The sequence below is a fragment of the Loxodonta africana genome, chromosome 14, assembly GCF_030014295.1.
Source record: "Loxodonta africana isolate mLoxAfr1 chromosome 14, mLoxAfr1.hap2, whole genome shotgun sequence".
Lineage (NCBI taxonomy): Eukaryota > Metazoa > Chordata > Mammalia > Proboscidea > Elephantidae > Loxodonta > Loxodonta africana.
The window spans coordinates 5216728-5231897 of record NC_087355.1 but is presented as its reverse complement, the minus strand read 5'-3'; the positions used below and the strand labels follow the sequence as shown (position 1 = coordinate 5231897).

At 38.7% G+C, this 15170-nt stretch overlaps 1 protein-coding gene across 3 annotated transcripts in view; it reads left to right on the top strand.

Annotated features, from left to right (window-relative positions):
• Window positions 1-15170, top strand: part of SPIDR (scaffold protein involved in DNA repair) — a 778935-nt gene that overhangs the window by 125121 nt on the left and 638644 nt on the right. For 2 of the 3 annotated variants that reach the window (XM_064267703.1, XM_064267702.1), the window contains one exon: window positions 11736-11896. In XM_064267703.1, coding sequence (XP_064123773.1) covers window positions 11736-11896 — 161 coding nt within the window. Of the gene's footprint in view, window positions 1-7155; window positions 7405-11735; window positions 11897-15170 lie in introns of those variants that run through there. The other variant, XM_064267704.1, reaches the window with a different exon arrangement.

Sequence of the window (15170 nt, the reverse complement as noted above, 5' to 3'; positions counted from 1 at the left end):
GAGGAGAGTTTTGCTTGGTATAGTATTCTTGGCTGGCAGTTTTTTTTTTTTTTTTCTTTCTTTCAGCACTTTAAATATATCATTCTATTGCCTTCTGGCCTCCAGTGTTTGTCAAGAGAAATTGGCACTTAAACTTATTGAGAATTCTTTGTATGTGACTTTTTGTTTCTCTCCCACTGATTTCAGAGTTCTCTTTTTATTCTTACTTTTTGAGAGCCTGACTATGAACTGTCTGAGTGTACCTCTCTTTTGGCTTATCCTGCCTGTAGTTTTTCGGGCTTCTTGGTTTTGTAGATTCATGTCATTCATCATATTGGGGAAACTGTTACTATTTCTTCACCTGTTCTTTCCGTCCCTTTCTCTCTCTCAGCTCTTTCTTTAATTTGCATGATGTATGGGTTAGGTGTCTTGATGTTGTCCCATAATTGCATTAAAGTGTGCTTATCCTTCTCAAGCTTCAGTTTTTGTTGCTTTCAGCCTCTGTAGGTGGGTAGAGTCTTTGCCCATTGCTTAATGCTTCTTCATCTTTGTGATAGCTCCTTCTCTTTTCCTGATTTACCCTTAGAAATGCCTGCCTCCTTGCTACCAGAGCTCCCTCTTTCCCTATAGTACGTTGGCTCTGGATGTAGCCTCTTGAAGATGCCTGCTTCCTAGCACACTGCAGCCTCAGTCATCAGTTTTCAGCACTGATTGGAGAAAATCGCAGCAGCCTTGCAACTGTCAGTGACCAGATAGGGTAGGTGCTGGCATGCTCTGTACGGACTCCAGTGGTCATCAGCCTTATTTATTTTAGAGCAGAAGCTAAGGTCATGTCCCTTTGTACAGGGAAGAGTTGTGGTGGTGAGGGGAGCAGGGTCTTTTGATAGGGTTGCTTCAGCAGTTCACAGGAGCTGGCAGCCCATGTGGTGGGGGGGAGGGGCAAGGATGGTGGTAGAAGCAATTGTCTACCGTATATCACTCATTGTTGATTATTTGATTCTTGCCTGTCCTCAGTTACCTGCAGCTGTCCTCTGCTGCTCAATACAGAGTCCTTCAAGGCCAAGCTCCATTTCCTTTTGCATTTCTTGTTGTATTTGTGGGGTAGGGTTGGAACAATGGTCTGTTTATGCTTCATCTCCCAGAATCTCTTATTTAATATTTTTTATAACAACTCTGATAGGTCATACTGGTATTATTCTTGTAACTAACAACTTAAGCTTGTATGTGTTAGAATTGTTTTGGAAATCCATTAGTCTCTTTGACTCCAATGCCAGTTCTCTCAACCACTACGTGATGCTACACTTATATTGTCTCCTTCATAACCTCTTTTTTATTGAATAAATACTATGACATCCAGTGTGTTGTAGAAATAAAATTAACAGTTTACTTTTTGTTCTGATGGCATTTTATGTTATCTCATGTTTAGGCAGTTTAAGGGGCTCTGGTGGTACAGTAGTTAAGAGCTCAGCTGCTGACCAAAAGGTTTGCAGTTCAGATCCACCAGTTGCTCCTTGGAAACCCTGTGGGGCAGTTCTGCTCTTGTCTATAGAGTTGCTATGAGTAGGAATCGACTCGTTTTGTTTTAGACACTTAACTGTGTATATATATATGTGTTATTTTCTTTGCTAGCTAGTTTATGCTGTGAACTAAAAATTTCCCCATTTTGTAGAAGAAAATTGAGACTTAGAGATGCCAGGAGTCATATAAGTGTGCCAGTTGATATTCATAACAAGTTTGTTTAACTTCAAAATTGTGTGCTTTAACAGTTTTGTGGTGGTTACTAAACCTGGCTTTATAACAGAATCCTGATGAGCTTTAAAAACTATATTCCTAAAAAAATCATTTGCAATAGCTTCTAAAGGAATGCAATACCTAGGATTAAATTTAACCTAGAAAGTAAAAGACTCAAACACAGAAAACTATAAAGCATTACTGAAAGAAATTAAAGAAGATTGAAATAAGTGGAAAGATACTCTGTTCTCATGGATCCAAAGACTTAAATGTTTAGATGTCAGTACTACACAGCACAATCTGTAGGTTCAACGTAATCCCTATCAAAATTCCAACAACCCTCTTTGGATAATTGGAAATGCCAATCCTCAAATTTATATAGAACTGTAAAAAAAAAAAAAAAATTGGGGACCCAAATACCCAAAGCAATCTTGACAAAGAGGAACAAAGTAGGAGTAGTCACACTTCCTGACTGAAAACATTAAAAAGTATAGTAATTAAAATAGTCTTGTACTGGTACAGTCATAGATATACAGGCCAATGGAATAGAATTGAGAGTCCAGAAATAAGCTTGACATCTGTGGTCAATTGATTTTCAACAAGGGTGCTAAGCCCATCAAATGGGGAAAGAATAGTCTTTTTAATAAATGGTTCTTGGACAACTGAATTTTCTTAAAACAAAACAAAACAAAAACAACCTGGACCCGAACCTCACACCATATGTCAAAACTAATGCAAAATGAACAAGGACCCACATGTAAAAACTCCTAGAAATTAACAACCCAGTCAAAAAAAAAAAGACATGAATTGATATTTCTCCAAAATAAATCAGATGACCAACAAACACATGAAAAGATGCTCAATGTCATTCATCATTAGGGAAATGCAAATCAAAACAGCAATAAAATACCACTTTATATTTATTTTATGGCTAATGGGGCCCTAGTGGTGCAGTGGTTAAAGCAATAGACTGCTAACCGAAAGGTTGACGGTTTGAAACCGCCAGTGGCTCTGCAGAAGAAAGATGTGGCAGTCTGCTTCTGTAGAGGTTTACAGCCTTGGAAACACTGTGGGGTTGCTGTGTGTCAGAATGTACTTGATGGCAGTGGGGGTTTGTTTTATTGGGGGGGAAGATGGCTAATACAGTGCACAACCAGTATTGGTGAGAATGTGGAGAAATTGGAACTCTCTTCCTTTACTGGTGGGATTGGAAATCGTGCGGCTTGATGTGGAAAATAATTTGGCAGTTCCTCAAAAAGTTAAACATATAATAACCATGTGAACCCAAAAATAATTGAAAGGAGAAGCGCAAAGAAATACTTGTACACCAGTGTTCATTGCAGTACTACTCAACAGACAAAAGATTAAAACAGCCTAAATGTCCGTCACTGGATGAATGGATAAAATGTGGTACATAAGTATAATGGAATATTACTCAGCCATAGAGAGAAATGAAGTCCTGAATCATGTTCGAACATGGATGAACATTGAAAATATGCCAAGTGAAATAAGTCAGTCACAAAAGTACAAATATTTTATGATCCTACTTAAATATCTAGAATAAGCAAGGATATAGATAAGAAAGTTAAATAGTGGTTGTCATGGGTGGGAGGGACATAAGGAGAGGAAAATGCAGACTCAGTGCTTAGGAGACACTGAGGTTCTGTTAAAGGTAATGGAAAAAGTTTGGAAACCGATGGTAGTGATGGTTGAACTACATAATGCACATAATCAATTGTGATGAAAAAATCTTGAAGTGGAAAATGTTCTTATATGTATATATACAGCTAGATAAGCTTTTAGTCTTGTTAAATTAAAGTCCTTAGGGCCTCGAGACGCAAGATTGGAGTCTACTGGGAAGAACACTGAGCTAACACTGTCAAAATAATTTTTCTTACAAATGTTTTTCTTCCATTTTCTCCGTTTTGAAAATTGCTTATTGACAGACTCAGTAAAATGCACATCTTATAGACTCATCTGTATAATGCAAATCCTGAGTCATATAATAGTAATTGTTTTGCCTGTTGTTGTTAGGTGCCATTGAGTCAGTTCCGACTCATAGTGACCCTATGCACAACAGAACGAAACACTGCCCAGTCCTGTGCCATCTTTACAATTGTTGTTATGCTTGACCTCATTGTTGCAGCCACCATGTCAATCCACCTTATTGAGAGTCTTCCTCTTTTTCGCTAACCCTGTGCTTTGCCAAGCATGATGTCCTTCTCTAGGGAATGATCCCTCCTGACAACACGTCCAAAGTGTGTAAGATGTAGTCTCACCATCCTTGCTTCTAAGGCGCATTCTGGTTGTACTTCTTCTAAGACAGATTTGTTCGTTCTTTTGGCAGTTCATGGTATATTCAATATTCTTCGCCAACAACATAATTCAAAGGCGTCAATTCTTCTTGGGTCTTCCTTATGCATTGTCCAGCTTTGACATGCATATGATGTGATTGAAAATACCATGGCTTGAGTCAGGCACATCTTAGTCTTCAAGGTGACACCTTTGCTCTTCAACACTTTAAAGACATCCTTTGCAGCAGATTTGCCCAACGCAGTGTGTCTTTTGATTTCTTGACTGCTGCTTCCATGGCTGTTGATTGTGGATCCAAGTGAAATGAAATCCTTGACAACTTCAGTCTTTTCTGTTTATCATGATGTTGCTCATTGGTCCAGTTGTGAGGATTTTTGTTTTCTTTATGTTGAGGTGTAAAGGCTGTGGTCTTTGATCTTCATTAGTAAGTGCTTCAAGTCTTCTTCACTTTCAGCAAGTAAGGTTGTGTCATCTGTATAATACAGGTTGTTAATGAGTCTTCCTCCAATCCTGAATGACGCCCCGTTCTTCTTCATATAGTGCAGCTTCTCGGATTATTTGCTTGACATACAGATTGAATAGGTATGGTGAAAGGATAAAACCCTGACACACACCTTTCTGGCTCAAAACCAATCAGTATCCCCTTGTTCTGTTTGAACAACTGCCTCTTGATCTATGTACAAGTTCCTGACGAACACAATTAAGTGTTCTGGAATTCCCATTCTTTGCAATGTAATCCATAATTTATTATGATCCAAACAGTAGAATGCCTTTGCATAGTCAATAAAACACAGGTAAACATCCTTCTGGTATTCTCTGCTTTCAGCCAGGATCCATCTGACATCGGCAATGATACCCCTGGTTCCACGTCCTCTTCTGAATCCGGCCTGAATTTCTGGCAGTTCCTTGTCGATATACGGCTGTAGCTGCTTTTGAATGATCTTCAGCAAAATTTTGTTTGCGTGTGATATTAATGATATTGTTCTATAATTTCCACATCTGGTTGGATCACCTTTCTTGGGAATAGGCATAAATATGGATTCCAGTCAGTTGGCCAGGAAGCTGTCTTCCATATTTCTTGGCATAGATGAGTGATCATGTCATGCCCTGCATCTGTTTGTTCAGACATCTCAACTGATACTCCATCAATTCCTGGAGCCTTGTTTTTCACCAATACCTTCAGAGCAGCTTTGACTTCTTCCTTCAGTACCGTTGGTTCCTGATCATCTGCTACCTCTTGAAATGGTTGAAGATTGACTAATTCTTTTTGGTGTAATGACTCTGTATATTCCTTCCATCTTCTTTTGATGCTTCCTGTGTCGTTTAATATTTTCCCAATAGAATCCTTCACTCCTGCAACTCGAGGCTTGAATTTTTTTTTCTTCAGCTCTTTCAGCTTGAGAAATCCCGAGTGTGTTCTCCCCTTTTGGTTTTCTATCTCCAGCTCTTTGCACATGTTATTATAATACTTTACTTTGTCTTCTCAAGCTGCCCTTTGAAATCTTCTGTTCAGTTCTTTTACTTCATCATTTCTTCCTTTTGCTTTAGCTGCTCGACGTTCATGAGCAAGTTTCAAAGTCTCCTCTGACATCTATCTTGGTCTTTTCTTTCTTTCCTGTCTTTTCAGTGACCTCTTGGTTTCTCCATGTATGGTGTCCTTGATGTCATTCTACAACCCGTCTGGTCTTCGGTCACTAGTGTTCAGTGCGTCAAATCTGTCCTTGAGATGGTCTCTAAATTCAGGTAGCATATACTCAAGATTATATTTTGGCTCTCATGGATTTGTTCTGATTTTTTTTAGTTTCAGCTTTAACTTGCATATGAGCAATTGATGGTCTGTTCCACAGTCAACCCCTGGCCTTGTCAGTTTGACTCTTGTGTGTTCCATTTGGCGAGGCCCATGTGGTTCTTTGGTGAAAGAAGGTATTTGCAATGAAGAAGTCGTTGGTATTGCAAAATTCTATCATTTGATCTGTGGCATTGTTTCTGTCACCAAGGTCATGTTTTTGAACTACGGAGCCTTCTTTGTTTCCAACTTTTGCATTCCAGTCACCAGTGATTATCAATGCATCCTGATTGCATGTTTGATCAATTTCAGATTGCAGCACCTGATAAAAAGTTTCTGTTTCTTCATCTTTGGTCTCAGTGGTTGGTGTGTAAATTCGAACAATATTTGTATTAACTGGTGTTCCTTGTAGGCATATGGATATTGTCTTATCACTGACAGCGTTGTATATCAGGATAGGTCTTGAAATGTTCTTTTTGACAATGAATGCCAGAACATTCCTGTTCAAGCTGTCATTCTCAGTGTAGTAGACTATATGGTTATCTGATTCAAAATGGCCAATACCAGTCCATTTCAGCTCACTAATGCCTAAGATATCGATATTTATACATTCTGTTTCCTTTTTTATGATTTCCAATTTTCCTAGATTCGTACTTTAGAATTCCAGGTTCTGATTATTAATGGATGTTTGCAGCTGTCTCTTCTCATTTTGAGTCGTGCTACATCAGCAAATGAAGGTCCCAAAAGCTTTACTCCATCCATGCCATTAAGGTCGACTCTACCTTGAGGAGGCAGTTCTTCCCCAGTCGTATTTTGAGTGCCTTCTAACCTGGCGGGGTGTCATATTCTGGCACTATATCAGACAATGTTCTGCTGCTATTCATACGGTTTTCACTGGCTAATTCTTTTCAGAAGTAGACCGCCAGGTCGTTCTTCCTAGTCTGTCTTAGTCTGGAAGCTGAATCCTGTCCTCTATGGGTGACCCTGCTGATATCTGAATACCGGTGGCATAGCTTCCAGCATCACAGCAACACACAAACCCCCACAGTACAACAAACTGACAGACACATGGGAAATTGTCTTGTCTACTTCATAGAATTGTGATCAAATGAAAGACCTCTTCTTTGTGGTGTATCATTTTTGTACCACTCAGCACATTGCAATGTAAGTGTATTCATCTGTGGGCTTCTCAAGGGCAGAAAAGGTGTTCTGTATTCTCTTCTTTGTTTATTTTGTATTTTAAGAATAAAAGATGGTATGATAGGTCCTGTTGTTAGGTGCCCTTGAGTTGGTTCTAACTCATAGTGATCTTACATACGACAGAACGAAACAACTGCCTGGTCTTGCAGTATGATCACGATCATTACTATGCTTGAGCCCATCGTTGCAGCCATAGTGTCAGTCCATCTCATTGAGTCTTCCTCTTTTTTGCTGACCCTCTACTTTACGAAGCCTGATGTTCTTTTTCAGGAACCGGCCCCTCCTGATAACTTGTCCAAAGTACGTGAGACGAAGTCTTGCCACCCTTGCTTCCAAGGAGCACTCTGGCTGTATTTCTTCCAAGACAGACTTGTTCGTTCTTCTGGCGGTCCATGGTATATTCAATATTCTTCACCAACACCATAATTCAAAGTCATCAGTTATTCTTAGGTTTTCCTTATTCGTTGACCAGCTTGCTTGACATCTTTTCTGTTTAACACTTCAAAGAGGTCTTTTGAAGTAGATTTGCCCAATGCAATACGTCATTTGATTTCTTGAGTGTTGCTTCCATGGCATTGGTTGTGGATCCAACTAAAATGAAATCCTTGACAACTTCAGTCTTTATCCATTTATCATGATGCTGCTTATCTCGGTCTGTGAGGATTTTTGTTTACTTTATGTTGAGGTGTTATCCATACTGAGGGCTGTGGTCATTGATCTTCAGTAAGTGCTTCAAGTCCTCTTTGCTTTCTGTGAGGTAATGCCATCTGCATATCACAGGTTGTTAATGAGTCTTTCTCTAATCCTGATTCCACATTCTTCTTCATATAATTCCAGCTTCTCGGATTATTTGCTCAGCATACAGAATTGTTTAAGTATGGTGAAAGGATACAACCCTGACACACACCTTTCTTGATTTTTAACCACGCAGTATCCCCTTGTTCTTTCCTAGCGACTGCCTCTTATTCTATGTACAGGTTCTTCCTGAGCACAATTAAGTGTTCTGGAATTCCCATTCTTCACAGCGTTACCCATAATTTGTTATGATCCACATAGTCGAATGCCTTTACATAGTCAATAGAACATAGATAAACATCTTTCTGATATTTTCTTTCTTTCAGCCAATCCATCTGACATCAGCATTGATATCCCTCGTTCTACATCCTGTTCTGAATCCAGCTTGAATTTCTGTTAGTTCCCTGTTGATGTACTACTACTACAACTGTTTCTGAATTATCTTCAGCAGAATTTTGCTTACATATGATATTAATGATATTGTTCGATAATTTCTGCATTCTGTTGGATCACCTTTCTTTGGAATGGGCACAAATGTGGATCTTTTCCAGTTGGCTGGCTAGGTAGCTGTCTTCCAAGTTTCTTGGCATAGACAAGTACGCATCTCCAGCACAGCATCTGTTTGTTGAAACATCTCAGTGGTATTCTGTGAATTCCTGGAGCCTTTTTTTTCACCAATGCCTTCAGCATAGTTTGGACTTCATCCTTCAATACCATCGGTTCTTTATCACATGCTAACTCCTGAAATGGTTGGACATCGACCATTGTTTTGGTCCAGTAGCTCTGTGTATACCTTTCATCTTCTTTTGATGTTTCCTACATTGTTTAGTATTACAACTCAAGGCTTGAATTTCTTCTTCTTTTTTTTTTTTCCAGCTTGAGAAATGCCGAACATGTTCTTCCCTTTTGGATTTCTAACTCCAGGTTTTTGCATATGTTGTTATGATACTTCAGTTTGTCTTTCCAAGCCACCTTTTGAAATCTTCTGTTCACTTCTTTTACTTCATCATTTCTTCCATTTGCTTTAGCTACTGTATGTTCAAGAGCAAGTTTCATAGTCTTTTCTGGCATCCATTTTCATCTTTTCTTTCTTTTAATTACTTTTTGATTTCTTCATGTATGATGTCCTTGGTGTCATCCCACAACTCATCTGGTTTTTCAGGTACCAGCAGGGGCATAGTTTTAGACCAGGATACACTAGCAAGAAGGACCTGGTGGTGTACTTCTGAAAAACTTCCCCCTGAAAGCATTATGAATAGTAGCAGAATATTGTCTAATACAGTATCGGAAGATGAGCCCCTCGAGTTGAAAGACACTTAAAATACGACTGGGGAAGTGCTGCCACCTCAAGTGGAGTCGACCATAATGATGTAGATGGAGTAAAGCTTTCAGGACCTTCATTTGCTTATGTGGCAAGACTCAAAAAAAGAGAAGAAAAAGCTGCAAAAATCCATTAATAATCAGAACATGGAATGTACGAAGCATGAATCTCGGAAAATTTGAAGTCATCAAAAATGAAATGGAATGCATAAGTATTGATATCTTAGGCATTAATGAGCTGAAAAGGACTGGTATTGGCAATTTTTAATCAGACAACTGTATGGTCTACTGTGCTAGAAATGCCAAATTGAAGTGGAATGGCATTGCATTCGTTGTCAAAAAAAAAGATTTCAAGGTGTATCTTGAGATATAACGCTGTCAGTGTTAGGATAATTTCCATACGCCTGCAAGAAAGACCAATTTATATGAATATCATTCAAATTTACATACTAAACATTGAGGCCAGAGATGAAGCAATTGGAGATTTTTTTACCAACTTCTGCAGTCTGAAATTGATCAAATACGCCATTAAGATGCATTGATAATTACTGGTGATTGGAATGCGAAAATTGGAAACAAAGAAGAGTTGGTTGTTGGAAGATATGTCAATGGTGATAGAAACAGTATTGGATATTGCATGATAGAATTTTGCCAGACCAACGACTTTTTTATTGCAAATACCTATTTTCAGTAACATAAACAGCAGCTGTACATATTGACCTCGCCAGATAGGAAACATAGGAATCAAATTGACTACACCTGCGTTAAGAGACAGTGGAGACCTCAGTATCATCAGTCAGAACAAGACCAGGGGCTGACTGTGAAGAGACTGTCCATTGCTCATATGCAACTTGAAGTTGAAGCTGAAGAAAATTAAAACACGTCCACGAGAGTGAAACTACGACCTTGAGTTTATCGCAACCTGAATTTAGACACCATCTCAAGAATAGATAGGTCCCTTGAGTTTATCGCAACCTGAATTTAGACACCATCTCAAGAATAGATAGGTCCCTAGAAGACACTTACTTTAATGAATGAGTGCTACACAAATATGCAGTACTGGTAGAAGAAGCAGCAGCAGCTCTGAGAGAACTTGTCCTTTGGCTCTTTGTCACTTCCTACCATGATGGTTCAGCGTAAGGGATAATTTCTTACATTTTCCTCTGCCTTGGATTCTGTGACTAAGTGTGATGTTAGATATGGGAAATAATTGTCATTATGTAGTCCGTCACTCTCAGTGGTGAGTAGTCTTTCCTCTAGACTTGTAATTGTCAAAGGGGACTTTGACCCTGTGCTTTGGAATAGCAGTTTCAGATTAAAGAAGATATTCTTTTTAGTTGTGTTCTTTTTCCCATATTTTTATCTTTATCTAAAACTTAAAAAAAAAAAAAAATCCCTTCAGGGATTAAACCTAATAGGTTTAAAAAAAAAAAATTCTGTCTAGAAGTGAAACTGTTGATATCAGACCTCTGAAACAGGGCCAAGATATCTGATTAGTCCTTTTGAGTTGCTGAAACAGCTTTTTGTGAGCACTTGTGCATTGTGGTGGAGCTCTGGTGGCACAGTAGTTAAGGGCTGCAGCTGCTCACCAAAGGGTCAGCAGTTTGAATCCTCCTTGGAAACCCTACAGGGCAGTTCTACTCTGTCCTTTAAGGTCGCTATGAGACAATCTTGACTTGATGGCAACGGGTTTGGTTTTTTTGTTTGTTTTTGTACATCGTAGTGCAGGAAAGGTTTATATTATAGGCTGTTGGAAACTAATTTAATAATTTGGTTCTTTAATATTTACTTTTTTAAATAATTATTATCATTTCTTTGGAAACCTTGGTGGTGTAGTGGTTAAGTGCTTCGGCTGCTAACCAAGAGGTCGGCATTTAGAATCTGCCAGGCACTCCTTGGAAACTCTATGGGGCAGTTCTACTCTGTTGTATAGAGTTGCTATGAGTCAGAATCGACTCGACAGCAGTGGGAGTGGGTTTATCACTTCTTCAAACATAGTAGATTGGAATCAGTACATTTTGTTATTTATGTATAAAGATCTTTTAACTTCGTGAATTAAAATTTTTGCAAAAAAGCATCTAGATAATAATGCTTATTATATAAACTATCAACTAATATTAGTTGTTTCCTTATGTATGAATGTAATCTATAGTAAAAATTTTTGGTTGAAAATGCTTCAAAAATATTAATAGAGGACTGTTCAAGTAAACTCTGCATCAACTATGCAACGGAATACTATGTTGTAAAAAATAGTGCCACTCCTTATTTACTGATGAGGAAAATCTTCTGTTATATTATTAAATGAAAAAATCAAAAAGTGCGAGAAAAGAAGAAAGAATATGAATGTATATTTTATTTGCTTGAAAGTGGCTAGAGAAACTGAAAGGATATAGAAACAAGTAATAAACGTAGTTAACTGAAAGTTGAGGTGGGATAAGTGTGGGAGAAACAGGCTCCCTAGAGCTAAGAGTAGGAATTTACTTTTCATCGTGTACCTTTAATATGCTTGCTAAAGTTATTAAGTAACACAGATGTATTAAGTATTGAAATTTAAAAAAAAGATTGAAAATTTAAAGTAAGCTAAATGCGAGTTAAATACTGTATTTTTCAGATGAACTGCAGTTTATTGACTGGGAGGCAGACAGTGACAGGGAAGACACTACTGAACGCAGTGCATCTGATGGAGGTGAGAGTGCTGTGGAGATATCAGACTGCGCTTCACGTGCAGGCAGTTCTTCGACAAGTGAAGGGGGACTCTCTGAACTTCCCAAGGTAAGAGTGAATGTTTTGAAAAATTTTATTCTTTTTATGACATTTATTAATCATAGCCTTTTGGTGTCCCCCTCACCCCCGCCCCCCACCCTTTCTTCAGAAACAAACCACTTTGACTCTTTTAGTGGGTTCTTTGCCTCTCTATCTCTAAAGGACATGATTGCATTGTACTTCCAAACATGAATAAACACTTAGGTCTGTTCTACCCACCCAGTGCTCACACTTCATTACACACTGAACCTTTCTTATCCTTCCATTCTCCCAGAACAAATATCATATTTTGATCAGATTAATAAGCAGCATTTATATTAAAAATGAATAAATAAAATTTATAGCCAAGGCAAATATTAACCATGATTCTTTTTCTTGCACAACTTTTGCCCCTGTTGTTAATAATTATTTTATTTTTTGTTTGTCTAGCTTTACTTATGGTTAATAAACCCTATTTCTCTACCATTCTAGGTCCCTCATTAAGGTTTTCAGACAGACATTCTATCAGTTTTATTTTCTTGAACGCCTGTTTCCACAGCCTTCTAGCCAACTGCAGTTTGAACTGATGTACTCTGCTTGGTGGACATTGCCATCTTAGCGTCTCCCTTCACCATCATTCTGGGAATTCTCTTCACCTCTCCTCTGCATTGTAATTCCTTTATCCTGGATTCCATGTCTTCCTCTTTATTGGTTATCACCCTTATTTTGGTTGAACACATCTTCTAGTAGCTTCCCAACAAAGGATTTATGGGAGATAATCTTTTGACACTTGGGATGTCTGAAGATGTTTTTATCTGACTTCGATAATGTGATTGAAAGCTTCCTTGGGCATAGAATCTGAGGTTGGAGATAATTTTTTTTGGAGTGTTGAAAGCTTTCCTTCACTGTCTCCTAGCTCAAGAATTGCTCTTGTGAAATTGGAATCTATTTCATTCTTGAGTTTTTATCACTGTTTTTAAGGAATTTGCTAGTTACCGTTTTGGAGTAGTTTCTTGGTTGGGGCTTGTTGAGTTTCTTTTTTTTTTTTTTTAATTTTTATTGTGCTATAAGTGAAAGTTTACAAATCAAGTTAGTCTCTCATACAACAACGTATATACACCTTGCTCCATACCCCCAATTGATCTCCCCCTAATGAGACAGCCCGCTGGCCCTTTCCACTCTCTCTTTTCATGTCCGTTTCTCCAGCTTCTAACCCCTTCTACCCTCTCATCTCCCCTCCAAGCAGGAGATGCGAACATAGACTCAAGTGTCTACCTAATCCAAGAAGCTCATTCCTCACGAGCATACTTCTCCATCCCATTGTCCAGTCCAATCCATGTCTGAAGAGTTGGTTTTGGGAATGATTCCAGTCCTTGGCCAACAGAAGGTCAGGGGGCCGTGACCATCAGGGTCCTTCTAGTCTCAGTCAGACCATTAAGTCTGGCCTTTTTTCGAGAATCTGGGGTCTGCATCCCACTGCTCTCCTGCTACCTCAGGGGTTCTCGTGTTGTGTTCCCTGACAGGGCAGTCATTGGCTGTAGCTTGGCACCATCTACTTCTTCTGGTCTCAGGATGATGTAATCTCTGGTTTATGTGGACCGTTCTGTCTCTTAGGCTCTTAAATTACCTTGTGTCCTTGGTGCTCTTCATTTTTCTTTGGCCCAGGTGGGTTGAGACCAATTGATGCATCTTAGATGGCCACTCGCTAGCATTTAAGACCCCAGACACCACTCTTCAAAGTGGGATGTAGAATGTTTTCTTAATAGATTTTATTATGCCAGTTGACATAGATGTCCCCTGAAACCATGGTCCCCAAACCCCTGCCCCTGCCACACTGGCCTTCGAAGCGTTCAGTTTATTCAGGAAACTTCTTTACTTTTGGTTTAGTCCAGTTGTGCTGATCTCTCCTGTACTGTGTGTTATCTTTCCCATCACCTAAAGTAGTTCTTACCTACTGTCTAAATAGTGAATACCCCTCTCCCGCTCCCCCTCCCTCCCCACTCTCATAACCATCAAAGAATATTTTCTTCTCTGTTTAAACTGTTTCCCGAGTTCTTATAATAGTGGTCTTCTACGATATTAGTCCTTATTCAACTGACTAATTTCACTCAGCATAATGCCTTCCAGATTCTTCCATGTTATGAAACGTTTCAGAGATTCATCACTGTTCTTTATCAATGGGTAGTATTCCATTGGTTGGCAGTTCAAATCTGCCAGGCGCTCCTCGGAAACTCTATGCGGCAATTCTACTCTGTCCTATAGGGTCGCTATGAGTTGGAATCAACTTGACGACGCTGTGTTTGGTTTTGGTTTTTTTAGTATTCCATTGTATGAATATACCATAATTTATTTATTCATCTGTTGATGGGCACCTTGGTTGCTTCCGTCGTTTTGGTATTGTAAACAGTGCTGCAGTAAACATGGGTGTGCATGCATCTGTTGTGTAAAGGCTCTAATTTCTCTTGAGTATATTCCAAGGAGTGGGATTGCTGGATCGTATGGTAGTTCTATTTCTAGCTTTTTAAGGAAGAGCCAAATTGATTTCCAAAGTGGTTGTACCATTTTACATTCCCAACAGCAGTGTAGAAGTGTCTCCAACATTTATTATTTTGTGTTTTTTGGATTAATGCCAGCCTTGTAGGAGTGAGGAGGAAATCTTATTGTACTTTTGATTTGCATTTCTCTAATGGCTAATGATCGTGAGCATTTCCTCATGTACCTGTTAGGTACCTGGATGTCTTCTTTAGTAAAGTGTCTATTCATATCTTTTGCCCATTTTTTAATTGGGTTATATGTCTTTTTGCAGTTGAGTGTTGGCAGTATCATGTAGATTTTAGAGATCAGGCGCTGATTGGAAATGTTGTAGCTAAAAGCTTTTTCGCAGTCTGTGGGTAATCTTTTTACTCTTTTGGTGAAGTCTTTGGATGAGCATAGGTGTTTGATTTTTAGGAGCTCCCAGTTATCTAGTTTTACTTCTGCATTCTTAATAATGTTTTGTGTACTGTTTATGCCATGTATTAAGGCTCCTAACCTTGTCCCTGTTTTTTCTTCCATGATCGTTATTGTTATAAAGTTTATATTTAGGTCTTTGATCCATTTTGAACTTGTTTTTGTGCATGGTGTGAGGTATGGGTCTTGTTTCGTTTTTTTGCAGATGGATATCCAATTATGCCAGCACCACTTGTTAAAAAGACTGTTTTTTCCCCATTTTACTGCTTTGGGGCCTTTGTCAAATATCAACTACTTATATGTGGATGGATTTATGTCTGGATTCTCAATTCTGTTCCATTGCTCTATGTATCTG